The 17,461-nt window shown below is 46.4% G+C and overlaps 1 protein-coding gene across 2 annotated transcripts in view; it reads left to right on the top strand.

Moving 5' to 3' along the window:
• pitpnm3 (PITPNM family member 3) overlaps window positions 1-17,461 on the top strand; it is a 90,596-nt gene that overhangs the window by 61,655 nt on the left and 11,480 nt on the right. For both annotated transcript variants that reach the window (XM_030109036.1, XM_030109035.1), the window contains exons 6-10: window positions 5,845-6,034; window positions 7,584-7,706; window positions 8,111-8,292; window positions 13,308-13,480; window positions 13,942-14,112. In XM_030109036.1, coding sequence (XP_029964896.1) covers window positions 5,845-6,034; window positions 7,584-7,706; window positions 8,111-8,292; window positions 13,308-13,480; window positions 13,942-14,112 — 839 coding nt within the window. The remainder of the gene's footprint in view (window positions 1-5,844; window positions 6,035-7,583; window positions 7,707-8,110; window positions 8,293-13,307; window positions 13,481-13,941; window positions 14,113-17,461) is intronic.

Raw genomic sequence — 17,461 nt, 5'->3', positions numbered from 1 at the left:
TCAAATAACAAATAGTATTTGATACATATATGAAATAGTGCTGTCTGGTAACTTCTTTTTTTTTTCTGAACATTATTATTGTCTGTTTTAGTAGAGCTAAGGAAAATGGAAAAACAAGCTACCGCTAATTTCATTTGTCCTTCTTTGATCTGCGCTCCTGCTTGTTGGGAGCAGCCGCTCTCACAGCCTGTCTAAAGGTTACTTTCATCCGTCTGCTCGCCCGCGACCCGCCGTCCAATCACACCCTGCAGGAGATATGAAGCACGGCTCAACGTGGCTCATCTGCTGGATTGCACTCTGCTCTCAGTTCTCCTTGTTTTGATTGTTTTTGGTTTTTGACCTGTCACGTTTTTCTCTTGTTTGCTTCAACCTTCTCTTTGTTTCTATTCCTTCTGGTCTCTTTCATTTGAAAACAGGTTTTGATATTGAATTGTTTTCACTTGGCTTTGTGGACACTGACTTCACACTCTAAACCTCGTGTTAACGGATGGATTTTTGACACTGGGAGGTTGAACTATTTAGATTTAGATACATGATAAATCATTGAACATGGTCTTGAATTATTTTCAAATGGCTCTGGAGCCTCTTCCTATCTGGAATCATTCAAAAATTTGTACAATCTAATGTGAATAACTGATGTGAAAGTACCTTTCACATTTGTGAAGACCAACGTGAACATGTATTGAACAAACGGCATTCATTCAGCAGTTTGTTGGCTGCCAACACGTATTCAGTTTATCTGCCATTAATATGTTGGCTGGAGTCTAATTTTTACACCCAGTGGGGTCTTTTGTTTGGTCTGACTGGCTTAACAGCTTGTTGAAAATGCCCTGACAACAATGAGAAGCTGTATGTGTGTTTTCATTCCGCAGTCGTGTTGAACAAACCCTCCTTGTGTCCAGATGGCTCTGGGTCCTGAACATACTCTCACAATATGTGCAGTCAGTAGGCATTCATACGCGCCCCCGCAGCCACAAACACAACACTTATTCAACTCCACTTTTGTCAGTTAGCAGCGTTTGCTCTAATGACAGTGTTGGATATGTGGGTGTGCGGAGGCTCATTTATTTGCATGCCAACATAAACATCTGAAGAATCGGCAGCCACACGGAAAGGAATTGCCGCTGTGTGCTTAATTTGCTCTCACTCCGGGTAATAGCCTGGCTGAAAATCACACCGCGGAGTGGAAGTGGCAAAACCTCTCGGTGCTGCAACGACTAACTTCCACATAAACAAGCCACCTTGGATTGAGCGCTGGATAATTCCTTCCCCGCAGAGAGGAAACATGTTTTTTTAAGCTTGTTCCGTCCCAGTTGCCACGTGCGTCGTGCACCTGCTGCGGCCTGGGCGACTCCAGGCGCTCGTTATTGTCCCTGTGTAATGAACGCGCCCTGGCCGTGCCGCCGAGCAGAGGAGGAAAGACACGTGTGATCCGTGAACGCCCCTGCACAGACGCGTCCCACGCAGGGACGCTTGGAAAAGGCCAGCGAGCCGCGTGTTGTCGCGCCGTATCACGTCCAATTAACGGCAGCTTTCCGAATTGATCTCCTCTGCAGTCAACACACTTCATCCGTCGCGCTTTGCAGAGGAAACAACATTTCCAGCTATTATAGATTTAGTTAGAAGATCTAATATTTCCGAAGAGTCTGCGTCATTCTGAACCTTTGGTTGTTTTTTTATTCAGAAAATTGGCAGAGGAAGTCCACTCGTCGGTCTCCACAGCGAGTGACCCCGGCTCCGCCAGGTGAGGGCTCATTATTCTGCCGGCAGGCAGCTGGGGACATGCCGCCACTGCTTCTGGACGCTCGCCCTAATTGATACTCTGCAGAGGACTATGCTAGCCATGCTAATTGTGCAAGCATTGTGCGGCACTCAGGCAGCCATTAAGGAGTGTGGGGGCAGCAATTAGGCAGGAATCTGACAGGTGTCTGAGTTTTGCACTTTGCATTCTATTGCCGAAGGCGGGAGGGTTTGCAGGAGAGCATAATGGAGCCCGTCTCAAGGTTACGCTGCGTCAGATGAGGCCGATTCTGAGTTTGATCACCGCGCTCGACTGCAGCTTTTCCCCACTCCTGTTAATGGATCTCTTCATTCTCACATTAGCGTGAAATCTTGAGGAAGACTCCCTTAAAGGTGGTATAGATGAGTATCATAATTGATTACCTTTAGGTGTCCTTGAGAGAGTCAATTTTGAGTGTTTAAAAAAAAAAACTGACATGGCAGTCAACGGCAGTGTTGATAAATGCTGTTTTGGTTCTTAGGTAACCTTGCAGCTGATCTGAAGTCATTTGAGACTCATTTGAGGCTCTACATTTTTGAGTCTGCTGGTTTTCAATGACGTACTTTGTAATGACGTTGATCTGTCTGTCAAATAATATCAAATGCATTGTATATTGTATTATCAGATGTGATTGGCGACGTTAAAACTGACGCCTGTGAGGGACTAACTCTGATCTTTAGATAATGAGGACCGTCTCTCACAGTCTCCTGCCACTCAGGCATCTGCTGATGCGTCTCGTTTAATGACCTAAAGCCTCCCAAGCAGGGAATTATCTGTCGTCTCTGTGCTATTTAATGGACGTCAAGTCTCGCACTGCTTTAAAAAAAAAAAAGAAAAACTCTTATTAAATGTGAAACTGAACCAACTGCCACGCCGTGCTGTGAAATCCACATGATCGAGCACCATCACCATTAAATACAGACTTTGGAGCAAATTATGAAAAGAGTTCACATTCTAATGTAGTGTAAACTTTTCCAAAAAGTCCCTTTTAGTGTTGTCTTTGGCACAGAGGTCAGGGAAAGGTCACGCCGTTGAACAGCTCTCTCAGAGTGAGATTCTGTGTGAAGAGTTTGCATGTTTTTCCTGAACATACGCAGGTTGTCTCTGGCTGCTGGGGCGTCCTCGGTATAGAAAATGGATGGATGGATCACTGAACTCTGCTCTGGTCTCAGTGTCTCCGCCGCAGATAATTCAGAGAACACCGGTATATCAGTTCTGTGCTCTTTTTTTGGGATGGGAAACATTGGTTGCTTGGCGGTGATAATCCCAATGAGGTGTTTGCATAATGAGGTGATTTGTTATGCGGTGAACATCATGAGTGTGTCGGCGGACATTTGTGGAGCAGGCGCCGAGCCTCTGTTCCTGTCCTGTGACTGCTGAACCCCGTTCAGAGGTGCAGCCGTGTCCAGAATGTTAACTTCAGCTTGTCGGTGAGTAAAAGAGTTTTCGGCAGCGTGTGAGAACAGCAGCTGTTAACAAGACTCTAATGAAATCAAGGCCCGGCACCTCCGGAGCTGCGAGTGGAACCTCGGCGGCGCTTCAGCGGGGCACGGGGACTTCTGACTGAGTCACCGCCACAGCTCAATAAACAGGCAGCTGATAAACAAGTCAGCGTGGTTCAAATAATGAAGGTGAAATTCCTCCTCCTGGAGCAGTCAGCTGACATTTCCAGGCCTCAGTTTCCTGAGAGGAATATTTCACACAGTGGCCTCGAGACCACCAAACACCGAGTGTGTGTTCAGCTCTGTCACAAGCCGCTTGTTTCAACAGGTTATCATCAAGGTCAAACAAACCGACTTCGACAGCCTGTTAATTTCCTCAAAGGTTTCAAATTTACTGCAAAGTGATCAGAGCAAGAGCAGCCACAGACGGTAATTTTTTACTAATGCATCAATAAAAAGAATCCCATCTCTGCGTATTATTGGGATGTCAGCATGCAGATCGTACGATGCGATCAAGTAAGCGTCTCCACCCCACAGTTAAAGTAGAAATCCGTCCTGAACCCACTGAACCGAAGCTTCTTCACTTCACTAACACAATAATCAACATGTAATCTCATTAACTCAAGCTGTGTGTCAGCCAGATGACTCAGCTGGAAACGTAAGCCGCTGTTTCTACAGCTGTATGTCAATGCACATCCAGGAAGATTTGTCCTGATTTGGTTTAAAATCTGCTTTTTTTTTTCCAAACTCTTGTTGTACTACTTGAAGTTAAATGTGCACATTTGGTTTTGGTAATGGTTCACCGCGCTGCTGCTGAATTCATCCCTGTTGGGTGTAAAAGTGAACCATTTTACCAGCCGTTATGTGGATGAAGTGTGTGTGTGTGTGTGTGTGTGTGTGTGTGTGTGTGTGACTTCGGCATGCAACGTAAATAACTGCCCTCGGATTTGTCATTTTCTGTAATGTGGCACTGGGAATGGTGCTGAAATCTGAATAGCATCGCTGGAAGCGCAGCGACCACACCGACGCCTCTTTTCTTCATCGCTGCTTTCTCAGAATACACAGCGGCGGCGCTGCCGCAGCCGGCGGCCTTGGTCTCCGCAAACACGGAGCGGCTCAGTCGTGTTGCTGAATGGAAAGAAAGACATGGATGGATGCAGGATCGTTGCTTTGTTAAACTACCGTCACGTGCGTTGGTCTGACAGAACTGCCATACGGTGAACAGTCAGAACAGGGCAGAAGACTGGGTTCCTGGCGCTCTGAGGGGAGGGAAACATTCCTCAGCTGATAGTGCAGTGTTTAGCATCCTGTCCTCACTGAGAGCGATTCCCTGAATCAGGCCCATATTCCAGCATTTCTGTGCAGAGTTTGCATGTTCTCCCTTCCTCTGTAACCATATATTTTATTGTTTTATTTAGAATGTCGACCATTTTAACAGCATCTTAGTTAAAGATGTGTGTGAAATCCAACACACTGTCATATGGGGAAGTTCTCTGTGTTCCATTTCCAAACTAGTTTCATATCTGTGCACCTTTTTGTTTTTTTTAATTGTGCTCAGACTGAATCATTGTCAGGATGTTTCAAGCCATTACCTCCTGGGCTCTCGTAACGAGTACAGTAAATGTGAAAACAGACTTGCAGGCCATGCATTGAGCTGAGAGGTTTTGCAGCTCTAATTGAAGCGCAGTGAGTGGGAAGTGTGCGGAGCTGCTAAGCTAATGATGGGGACTCGCTGCTCGCAGCCACTGGGTCCAGGTGTTGGTCATTAGCTAATTACCTTCTGCTAATGACATTTTTCTTTTTTAATTATCCCGACTGTTAGCATTCGGTTTTTATTCACTGTTCGAAAGTTTGACAGGAAGGCCAAGCAACAGTCGACTGGTCGAAGTGACATCTCTTCTCTGCATGTGTGAAACTTTCACTGCATTAAATAAACTGTTTGAGTTTGCTTTTACTTGTGTTGCACAAAGAGCAACACAGCCAACTCTCAGCACTTTACAGGAGAAACAAACACAGGGTTAAGTGGAGCACTGAGGGGCTTGAACCGAAGGATCTCTGTGAGGATCGACGTTCAGCGTCAGAATGTGGAAGTCAGAAAACAGTTGTGTGTTATTTGAATTGTTAGAAGATCATTACCCAGCAGCAGCCTCATGCTGTAACACTTCCTTGAGAAATTACTGCTGGAAACACCTCATCATGCCACTGATGTATTTCTGTGCAGAGAGTTTCAGAAAAGATGGAATTAACATCGATCGACGCGTCATGACAGTCGTTCAGGAAGCAGCAGCAGCAGCAGCTGTGCTTCAGTTTTCACTGCAGGGCCGCATTAAAAGTGTCCTTATTCATGTTTTTTTACATTCAGAGGCTCGAGGCAGCGGCTGCTTCTCCCTGTCATTCAAAGGAAAACCTCGGCCTCCAATTAGATAGAGTGCTTCTTTATCTGACATTCATTGCTACAGATGGTCAAAAGGGAACTTTGAGAAATGCGGTCTGTGAGTTTATCAAACCTTGCAAGTAAACGCAGTATATTTAGGAAATAGAAGATAAATACTGGCTGAAATCTGCTGCTAGTGGCGTCTCCTCCTCCTCCTGTCATTAATCCTGATGATCCCCTCCTTCCAGTCTGAACCCGTACAGCTACGACGAGAGCTGTGTGTCCAGCAGCGTGGACCACCTGCCTCTGGCCGCCCTCCCCCTCCTCGCCATCGTCTCCCCGCGCTACCAGGACGCCGTGGCCACCGTCATCGAGCGGGCCAACCAGGTGTACCGCAGCTTCCTGCAGTCGGAGGACGGCCAGGCATTCTCCGGGCAGGTCGGTCCCGCCCTCCTGAAGGGTCCAGATCTCTGCATTCAGGAGCAAAACGTCTGTTAGAGTCACGATCAGTCAGTGATTTCAAGGCTGGACAGAGAATGTGCTTTAGTAACAGGTTTTAAATTAATGGCACAGTTTGTCTATGATTTATATTTTCTTGAAGTGAGCTGCTGTCGTTCAGTGACGTGAATGTAAAAACACATTTTTCAGGCCGTCACGAACAAAGCCATGGATCAGTCATCCGGTCTCTAACAGTTAGAGCGCGCACGTTCACTTTTTCTCCTCGTTTATGAAGCGACCGTGTATTCTGATTTGACGCTCGTGTATTTTTTTTGCTTCGGCGTCAACTGCTTGATCTCCTAATTGAAAGCGATCTAATTAAATCCCTTCACTGTTTTCTCAACTGATTACTTTAGAAGCAAGTGTCTCACTAATTAGCAATGGAGATTTTCAAAGTCACTCGCAGTATTTATAACGTTAAACTGCCTGATGAATGTGATATGATTTAGCACTTAACTTTGAAACAAGCTCCCTTCTTTCTTTTTGCTGCAAGAAGAAAGAACCACAGAAAAAGCTTTAATGCACTTTGCTCTTTCCTCGTGACAGATGAACAATCCAATAATGGAAATGAAAAAGGTGAAGCTCATGTTTGATGACCATGAATTCAATACTATATCTTAATGGATGTGGCATTGAAAAATTTGAAGCATTTAACCCTGATATTGTCGAAGGTTTCAAGACAAGCGTTAAAAGAAGCTTTTATGTCTTCTTTATCTTTCTTTAACTTTTTAAAGTGAGTGAAAAAAGAAAAGAAGCACGACACCAAAGTCACATTTCATTTTTTTTTAGTAAATGTGTTGAAATGGGAAACTATTTTTCCACAAGCCCAAACTTTTTGGACTGCATTGGGTGTCTGTTAATGAACTTACGAGTTTTGTGTCCATTCCCCTATTTCTCACAAATTCTACTCATTTTACACAAGATTATTACAAGATTATTACACATTTTTGTCACTTTCAAATGACCAAACTGGTCATAAAGGTAAATAAACTGATTTTTTTTTTTTCCAGGAATCCATTTTCTGAATTGTTTTCTATGAATACACATGAGAATGATTTGAAAAGTGTGTGTACCATGATCTCAGGTGTTTTTCAAGATACAAAGTGAAGAAGAAAACAGGGTATTTTTAGAAACATGACGATCAATGATGGAGGCTTTTCCTCTGTGTTCTTTTTATCAGCTTCTTAACTCTTTTTCTATTTTCACCAATAAGGAGAATTTCTGTCTGTAAAACGTTCTCGTTGCCCTCCTCAGTAACACGCCTTCGTTTATGTGATGTATTGATGCTGATTAGTTTTCCTGTGATCTGAATACAAACGCAGTGAAAACACATTTTTCCCTCACACACAGTGACGCTGCAGGGAAGCTTGCCTGTATGGGTTTTTTTTTCTAAGATGCCATTTATGCCTCCCTTCCACCGTGTTCCTGTTAATGCTTCGCTGAGAGCGCCGCGTACAGCGGGCGTTTAAAGCGTATATTTTCCGAGCAGGTATGCCTGATGGGTGACTGCGTGGGCGGCGTGCTGTGCTTCGACGCGCTGTGCTTCAGTAACCACCAGAGACACGGCAGCCCCAACAACAGCAGCAGGAACAACAGCAGCGAGAGCCTGAAGGTAGGAGCGACTGCCGCTGAGAGGACGAGGCGCAGAGCCGCAGCAGCCGCTGAAAGACAGATTTACTGCCGAGGCATGATGGAGTGGTCGCTGCAGATGATCAGGGTCCTCTGATAAGCTCAGTTCATTTCATTACTACACTGTAACGCCAGCAGCAGCGTCCTTGCTGCTTCTATAATAAACAGAAACCCTCACACACACAAAAAAAACCCTCAGGTGTGTCATAAGTGTTGCATAACTCTCTCTTTCAGCCTGGTATTTGTTCACTTCACCATTCAGACGCTGCAATCAGCTCAGTGCTGCTAATACAGTGTTTTTTTTTTCCATCCCCTCATTCAGCGGTGAAAACACACAAGCTCAGATCTTATTATGTGTCATTTCCTGCTTCGATCACTTCAACGCAGGATAACTCCGGGCTGCTGGGGCAGTCCAGCCCCGGCCTGAGCTCCAGCAAGAGGCTGAGCAAGAGCAACATCGACATCTCCGCCCCCAACGACGGCCAGGGCGGCCCCTCGCTCAGCCGGAAGCAGAGCGACTCGTACGACGGGGACACCTCGTCCACGGGCCAGCACAGCTTTTTCACCAGGTGGGGACGGCCGCAAGGACACAGCTCACACACTGTGACGAAAACACACCACGTCCAGTGTAGATTTCCATTTGCACTGTCAGCACAATTTGCATCGTAGCCACTGGCTGTCAGTTGAGATTGTATTATTTTTTTCTTCCAAAATATTCAACGTGTTTGGGATTTCTAAGGTTGCAGACTTTGTGAGATTGAGCAAATTGCAGTTGAACAAAAGGAAAATGTTGGAGGGTCAAAAGAAACCTGAGACTGAAAGGTTATCACGCCGCCGTTTTACTGGTCTGGAGCTTTTAAATCAGCTTTTAAACTGAGTTTTACACCTTTGGGCTAAACAAGACGCGGTAGTCTTAACAATCAACGCTCCCTTCTGCTCCCTTTGTGCAGAATCAGACATGTTCAAAGCTCCCGGGTCTTCCTGCTCATATCGGCGCTGATTCAGCTGAGTGGAACTTCTGGGAGTCCCGCTGTAAAGCGCTCTCTGGCCTCTGCTGGATTTAGGTCAAGGCTCTGATTGGTGACCCCAAAAGATGGATTTTCTTTTCTTTGAAGCAGTTTGAAAGCAGATTTACTGAGGCTGTTTTTAGCAGACAGACACCCATCTGAAGATATCCTCTCTGGACCGATCAACTCATTGATCGGATTTCAATATGTTATTCAGAATTCCTGTTATTTCAAGACATGGACATCTGCACTGTGGACATGCTGAAGAATCGGCCCCATCACTCATTTTTATTATCTCATATAATTAATGCATATTCTGTGCTCCCAGCTTCACATGGTTTCCTGACCTAAAGATGATTTTACTTCTCTCAACTATTTTGCTGAAAGAGCCTCAAAAATCTTCAGTCTGACCCAGATTCTGAACTTTATCTTTAAATAATGTATTAAAAATCCACATCAGCGACATAGTAAATAAGCTGTTAACCACTTGTATCAGCCATACATTCAAAGACAAAGTTTTATTACAAATTATTGTTTTTTTGTCCTTAATGGGGAAAAAAAAATCCCTAAAATATTACAGTTAATTTGCTATTGATCAATGCACATTATCACCGATACACTGCATGACAGGAGAAAAAAGAATCTTTAAGAAAGACTTTAATTGTAGTCTGATTGTCTCATATGGTAGATGTAGTAATATTGTTAATGAGAAAATAGTGTCGAAACACTCAAATAGTAATAAATGCTGTTGTCATTGGGCATTTTTGCGCAAAACTGACTGCACACTTTGAGAGAATTCATAGCATATATAAATAATGTGAATGAACGTGTGTCAGAATGTGCGTCTGCCACACATAATGTTATATAAGCAAGACTTTTGAAGAAATCTCAGAAAGTGAGCCCTCCCCTCCTGCCAGGCGACGCTGGCGGCTCGGTGATGAGTGTGTTCTGAGTTCATCCTGTGACCCAGATGGTGCTCCCTCATCCAGGATCGTCTGGGACGTGTCACCCCGTCTTGCCCCTGCTCTTTATCAATATTTGCAGCTTGACTGCCCCGCCTGCCCACCCGTCTCCGCTGGACTATAAATAGCATATCTGTGCCTGTGCCAGAGAGGGAGGCTCAGCACTCCAGGTGAACTGGGGGGGTGGGGGGTGGGGGTGCTGTGTGGGTCCAGGGGACCACTGCCATGTTGACTCATCTCCAGCAAACCAGCGCTCCCATTCCAGATCACACACTCCGCTGGGTTTGCACCATCACAACACGGAAGGCGGGATCCAGTCGGTTCACAGCTGTGTCTTGGAGCACCTTCAGCTCTCACTTCTCATTCCAGCCCTGATTAAGAGCCTGCTGGGCTGAGTGGAGGGCACTGTTCCTCACCACGTTCCAGTGTAAACCCCCAGGCACTGGCGGGGGCCAGTAATCCTCCCACCTCAGTGTCCGTTCAGGTGATCGTCTGACTCTGCTTCAAACTGGGAATTGTTCTTGAGATTATGCTCAAGATTTGAAACACTGCTGTCGTAGAAACTCTGGAGCTGATCATACTGGGAATCAGTCAGAGTTACCCGTCAAATTCAGACAAAATAAACTCTCACTCAGTCCCATTTGAGACATTAAAGTGTGTTACATCATACATACAAAATGCTGCCAGCAAATTGAATTGAATTCAACAATATAACTGTCCATCCATCCATCCATCCATCCATCCATCCATCCATCCATCCATCCATCTTCAACAGCTTATCCGGGGCCGGGTCGCGGGGGCAGCAGTCTCAGCAGAGATGCCCAGACTTCCCTGTCCCCTGACTCTTCCTCCAGCTCTTCCTGGAGGATCCCAAGGCGTTCCCAGGCCAGCCGGGAGACATAGTCTCTCTAGCGTGTCCTGGGTCCTATACCCGGTGGAACATGCCCGGAACACCTCCCTAGGGAGGCGTCCAGGAGGCATCCTAACCAGATGCCCGAGCCACCTCAGCTGGCCCCTCTCAATGTGGAGGAGTAGCGGCTCTACTCCGAGCTTCTCCCTGGTGACTGAGCTCCTCACCCTGTCTCTAAGGGAGCCCAGCCACCCTACGGAGGAAGATCATTTCAGCCGCTTGTATCCAGGATCTTGTCCTTTCGGTCATGACCATAGATAAGTCTATGAACGTAGACTGACCGGTAAATCGAGAGCTTTGCCTTTCGGCTCAGCTCCCTCTTCACCACAACGGACCGATACAATGACCGCATCACTGCAGCCGCTGCACCGATCCGCCTGTCAGTCTCACCTCCATCCGTCCCCCACTGTGAACAAGACCCCAAGATACTTAAACTCCTCCACTTGGGCCAGAGTCTCTCCACCGACCTGGAGGAGGCAAGCCACCCTCTTCTGGTCGAGGACCATGGCCTCGGATTTGGAGGTGCTGATCCTCATCCCTGTCACTTCACACTCGGCTGCAAACCACCCCAGTGCATGATGGTCCAGGTTTGATGAAGCCAACAGGACAACATCATCTGCAAAAAGCAAAGAAGAAATCCTGTGGTCCCCAAACCGGACCCCCTCCAGCTCCTGGCTGCACCTAGAAATTCAGTCCATGAAAACTCTGAACAGAACCGGAGACAAAGCGCAGCCCTGCTGGAGTCCGACAGACTGTACGGCCCTTAACAAGGGGCCCCGGACTCCGTATTCCTGAAGCACCCCCACAAGACACCACGAGGGACGTGGTTGAACACCTTCTCCATGTCCACAAAACACATGTGAAGTGGTCGAGTGAACTCCCACGAATCCTTGTGTGAAGTGTGAAGTTGTAGGAAAGTTCTTCTCTAACAGGTGAGATAAAATCATAAAGTACTTTCTGACAGTCTGGGGTCAAACAGCTCAACATGACAGGCAACAGGATCACTGGGTGGCACTGCACTGGGTGAGGAGTTACTGAACAGGAAACCATTTGTGACGGTGGGACAAATGTTGTGTTTTCGATATTTTGATTTGTTGTCCCACTTGTCCAAAGAAAATACATTCATTCATTCAATATTAAATGCGTGGAAGATGAAAAGTTGTTTCCTGTGCGTTTAAATTGCATTGCAGGCACATCTGTTCACATTTCTCTTGAAGGCAGCGTGAATACATTTATGAGGCGCCGCCGTCGTAAACACCCATGAGCAGTGACGCGCTCTATCATTCCAGACATGCGAGAGGTGGAAATCATTCACCATACATGAACCGTGAGTCGCTCATGAAAACGACTCTCCTTGGGATTTTGTCTGCCTTGCAGAGATCTGGATTTAATCTGCAGCGCTGTGAATATTCAGAGCTGAGCAGGTGGTGGAGTGTGGAAGTGAGCATGATATGAGAACAAAGATGAAATCCCAAAATAGAAGCAGAGAGCAATCAAAGCACTATTGATTTAGCTTTCAAATGTGTCTGGAGCTTGTTGCCTAATCCTTTCTTCCTGCGTGAGACTTAATGAGGAGACGCTGGATGTCGTCAGCGGGAAGCGGCGCTCCGTGTGATGCAACCTGCTCCGGCTGAGTCATAAAGGCCCGGCGTTCACCACGACCCTCGACTGCTAAACCCAACCGAGCACCGAGCGGAGGAAACAGTGACTCACACAGTCAAAACATTTCACACAGCAGCTGAAGCATATTGATCACCCAGGAAGCTTCGGTTTGAAATACGATCGTTCTTTGTTCACCGATGGATATTAATTTGACTTAATTACAGCTGGAAGGATGTGCCGAGGGTTTGCACCGTCACAGAATGATCCCAGTTTGAGTTGGAGTTTACATGTTCTCCTCTTCCTGTCCAAAAACATGCAGATTAGGTGAGCTGGTGACCTTGAACTGCTTGTAGGAGTTCTTGTAATTGTGACTGTCTGCCGCTCTGCGTTTGCCCCGTGGACTGGTAATCAGTCCAGATTGTTCCATTCCTTCACCCGTGTTCATCTGGGGCTGGCTCAATGCCACGACCTTCAGCTGGAGCAACTGAAAGGATGGGCGCACTTCTGAGGAGTTTTAATGAAGGGATGCACTGCGACACAATTAAACCTGATTGCTTACTAAATGGTCTTATTGAACAGCAGTAGTTCCAAAACCTTTTCTACCTGTCTCTCTTTTGAGAAACTTTCCCGGACCTCCAAATACTCATTTTTACATTCAAACTCCACCACTCCGATCAAATAAAATGTAAAAACACACACATCAACAGTGATATTTTACACTGTGTTAAAATGTTCGTGTTCATGTGTCTTCATTTGGTGATGAAAATCGAAGATCAAGGTCAGTTTGAATTAGGTATTTTGGATTTATGTGATTGCAGTAACGTCTTCGTATTACGCTCCTCAACAGTCCTCACTACATAGATTATGAGGCATTACTGCCAGTTGCAGCTGCACCGGTCTGATGTGGCAGACCACCACAGTGCAGTCATTACGGCTTTTATTGCAAAATCAATAAGCACTGCTATAAAATGTTTTCATGCCCTTCTTTGGCGTGCAGACCGAGAGCAGCTCGTCAATCTGCATCTGTGAGCGCGGAGAGAGCCAAGTGTGGCCGAGTCGTGAGGGTGGTGGTATCAGAACTAACGGCGTGTTTCCTGTCTCAGTTTGATGAAGGACAGCGTGGAGGTGCGCGGCGGTGGCGGCGGCGGCGGCAGCAGCACCAGCCTGGTGGTGAATCCGGGCCGGTTCGACTTCGAGGTGTCGGACTGCTTCCTGCTCGGCTGTCCTCTGGGCCTGGTGCTGGCCATGAGGCGCACCGTGCTTCCCGCCGTGCAGGGTGAGGATGAAGCATGACGTGCACGCAGACATTTCCATTCCGGTTCAGTTTGTTTCGCCTGGCTTATCATCAGCTCCCCGATCACTTTTAATACACTCAAAACTGAGCTCAAAGGTTAAAAAATATCCGCAAACAACATCTGATTGACGGTTTTGACGCATCATTTCCTCGTCTTTCATATTTTTTGAATTTTGTGATTTTTCTTTTAAAGATCAAGCCAGTTTAACTTGATTTGGTCTTTTTTTTAACCTCTCCATTTATTCAAAGGTCGGTGCCTTTTCGGGCTCAGGACAAAAAATATGTTTTAATTTGTACTTTTCAGTCTAATTCACTGACAAGGTCGTGTTGGGCGAGCGTTACAGGTTATTTTCACTGGAAGTTTAACCCTGCCTCTTGTGACACTTGCCTTTCTGATGATGGGATGGTTATTTCATTTTATTTTGTTTTACTTTTTCCTGCAGTGACCCAGCTCCACCCGGCCTGCTCTCAGATCTTCAACCTCTTCTACCCCTCGGACCCCTCGGCCTCCCGGCTGGAGCCTCTGCTGCAGCCTCTCTTCCACAAGCTGCCGCCGTTTGCCGTGCCGCGCTACCAGCGCTACCCTCTGGGAGACGGGCGCACCATGCTCATAGGTAGGATGGCTGGTTCGACTCCGTACCCGCCGCAGAGCCGCCGCTGCATTTCAAGCCTCATTTGGCTGCATTACAATATAAAAGACATTATTTGTTAATGTCTGTTGAAAATGGATGTCAGGAAACATCCAGTTCTGTATATTATTTTGATAAAAACACTTTCAGAATAGAAGATTTCAGGACGTTTTCTGCCTGGGTGTGTTAAACAGAACTGAATCAGAGGAGACACGCTGCATTGGAGATATACGTCACAATAGATGGGGAGGAACACTGAAAGGGAATCACATGTTTTGATTGGAGCAGAATCACATCCTCCCAGCAGGATGAATCCCCTGACAATAGGAGCCGTGCATGACGTTTCATTTCATGGACGTACGCAGGTAACAATGGAGAAGACGCCGTCTGGATCTTTTCCCTGCCTGCAGACACACCTGATGAGTGAGAAACTGTTCTACACCATGTTTCTGCGCTGTGCCCTCTGAGGAAAAGACACCATACTATATATATATGAGACGCCTTGGGCTTCCTCTCAGGGTGGCGCCGGCAGCCTTCACCTTCAGCTCCCCCCACCCCCCCTGAGGATCAGACGGCTCCTGCTCGATGCCCCAGCGCTGCAGGAATCTGCCTACATGGGCTGGCTGTAGCCCTTAATGAGCCACTGATTTATTTGAAGAACAGTCTAACCCACTTCTGAGGCCAGAGACTGGCTCTAAACAGCAGTTATCCACCGATAACGCCGAGGAAAGTAGGGCGAGGACTCATCACTGGTGCGCTAACAACCTGCAGGAGTCAACCTGTTTAAGAGGAGCTGTGTGCTCCTTTCGCACGCCATGTGCTGAAATGCTAGGCTACCAGTGGTGGCAAATTAGTGGTTTAGTGTCTTGTAGGCCAAGGTGGAGGGTTGAAAGGGGTTTTGTTCTACAAACAGGTCCACAGCCAGACTGCTGCAGGATCAATTGTTTTATCAACCCTTGGATGTTTGACTTCATCAGCCTGTTTATTCTGATAACATGTGATTTACTCTGGATGACGTTGTGTAAAAGACGCATCTTTTCTGCCAGAGACACATCAGAGATCACCGCAGACTCGCAGCATGGACTGTTGCAGCTACACCGCTCTTTAATTGTGGGTCTGCATCCCTGCCGTATTGACCGAGCTCGGCTGCTGTCAAATTAGGTGTTAAAATTGAAAAGCGTAGACAGGTGCAGAGACGGGCACTCCGAGAAGACGCAGACGCTCACATCAGCCGTTTCCCACGTTGCGATATGGTAATTAGCTGTCACGAAGGCCTGGGGAGCCAATCAAATCAGGCTCCAGTGGGTTTGAGGCCGACATCAACAGCCGCGGAGCTTTCATTATGACCACTGCTGCTCTTATAGAGGCAAGGAGCTCAGCTCCTGTTGGTTTGCAGCTTCAGTCCAGAGGGAAATATCATCAACCAGGAGAGCCAGAGCAAATACATGTAGGAACTATAGTAATCAATACTGCTTATAACTGGCATTGATTGCATGGCTAATTGTTCTTTCATGTAAAGAAGGGAGTTTGTTTTTCTTTTTCTTTCACCCCTGATGAGATTATTGGCCGATGAAGCTGCTAGCGAGCGTGGAGGCGTGGGAGCGAGGCCACAGCCTGGGAGGAATGTGCTCAGTTAAAACGCTTTCTTTCTTTTTGTTAAAATGACGTTTCAAGGCCACAGAGCAATCATCCTCCATCATACTGAAGTCGTTTTCCAGCTGTGATCAGCTGCGAGACTCTTCCCTGCTGCAGGATCAAATCTCTTTCTCCCCACACTGGTAATTCAGTATGATTGCTATGTGCTCTGGACCTTATTTTTTTTTTCTCCATCTGGAATTTCCTAACATTTTTCAGCTTTTTTTTTTTTTCTCTCTGAATTGTTGACTTTTCATTTCCCCTTTTGTCCATTTGTCATTGGTGAAATGACAGATGAGCAGTTAATTGGAAGGGAAGGGGCGGGGTGGGCTGTGTGCCGCTCAGACTGTCTGTGTGGTTCCAACGGTGTCTGTTAAAAAAGACTTACTATTGAAACTCACAAAATAATCAGTGTTGTGATTATATTATTAGTAACAAGATGAATCGTGTGATAATGATCACACAGCAATGGAATTCCCTTTATCCTGATTGATGACTGGACTAATATTGGGAATAATGATGTTAATAATAAATCAGGATTCAACAGTGAAACGGTCACCGTGCACACACTGAGCACGTCTGTTCTCATCATACGTACACATGTAGACGAGCGCAGGGAGCAGCTGTAAACTCATGTCGGATCAATTCAGCAGGGCTGGGTGAGCAGTGCTTTCATGGGGGAATATATTGATGGATGTTTTTCATATGTAAGCTTGCAGGCTGTCATTTGTTGGCGATAAGAACAGGGTGGGTAAAAATGAAAGGATGTGAGATAAAAGACCAATAAATACATTGATGTAATGCAGACAAAATACTAAATGCAGGACGATAATAAATATTACAGGTGCAGATTTATTGTGGTTTTTACTTTCAGGATGAATGTTTCTGTCCCATAATCCCTGTTGCCTCTCAACAAATGTCATGTATTGTCTTTCAATTTGAAAGCACATGAAAGAACTGACCTGAAATGTTTTGCCCAGTGTGTGTGAGTTCAGAGGGAACTGTGTGAGTGTGAGAGGCGGTGGTATTTAGTCCTGTCGTCTGGTAAAGCAGCTTCAGTCGTTTACCTGGGAGCTGGATTTGATGATTTCATCAGGAGGGGATACATGGACAAGACGAGGGAGTAACGGCTGAGGACTTCAACCCCTCCTTCTCTCCTTTGCACCATTTGTTCACATATTTACAAGCCCTCTTGCGTGCACGGCTCGCTCTTTTTCCCCTCTTTCTGTGTCTGTTTGGCGCCGTGGCGGCTTGTCTTTAGCTTTGATGCCGTCCTCTGTGTCTCCCCGCTCTGTCTCTCTCTGCCTCCCTCTGCTCATCGTGCTGTGAAAGAAAGTGTGTGTGTGTGTGTGTATGCGAGTGTGTTTGACTGTCTGAGACAGGCGATGTGTGTGAATGCACATCCTTTGAACTAGTAAAAATTACTGACCTTGCTGCAAGCGGAGTATGCAGAGGCAGCACCTTCAGAATGAAGCAGGGTCTGGATATTAAAACATCTGTCTGTTGAGCACTACAGAGACTGGTGTAGACGGTTGTGAGACACATAAATGTAACTGGAGTCCAGTACTGGGGTGACGCACAAAAACAAGCCTTTCATTTTCACCCTCTTCGCCTCTTATCTTCATCCTGCCCCTCATCTAGTTGTGTTCGGGTTCAGTACGATCAGCATGCTGTGGGGGGGGGATGCTGTACGCTTCAC

Source organism: Salarias fasciatus, chromosome 14, assembly GCF_902148845.1.
Source record: "Salarias fasciatus chromosome 14, fSalaFa1.1, whole genome shotgun sequence".
Lineage (NCBI taxonomy): Eukaryota > Metazoa > Chordata > Actinopteri > Blenniiformes > Blenniidae > Salarias > Salarias fasciatus.
Note: the sequence above shows the minus strand (reverse complement) of the source record. Positions and strands in the feature narration are given on the sequence as shown.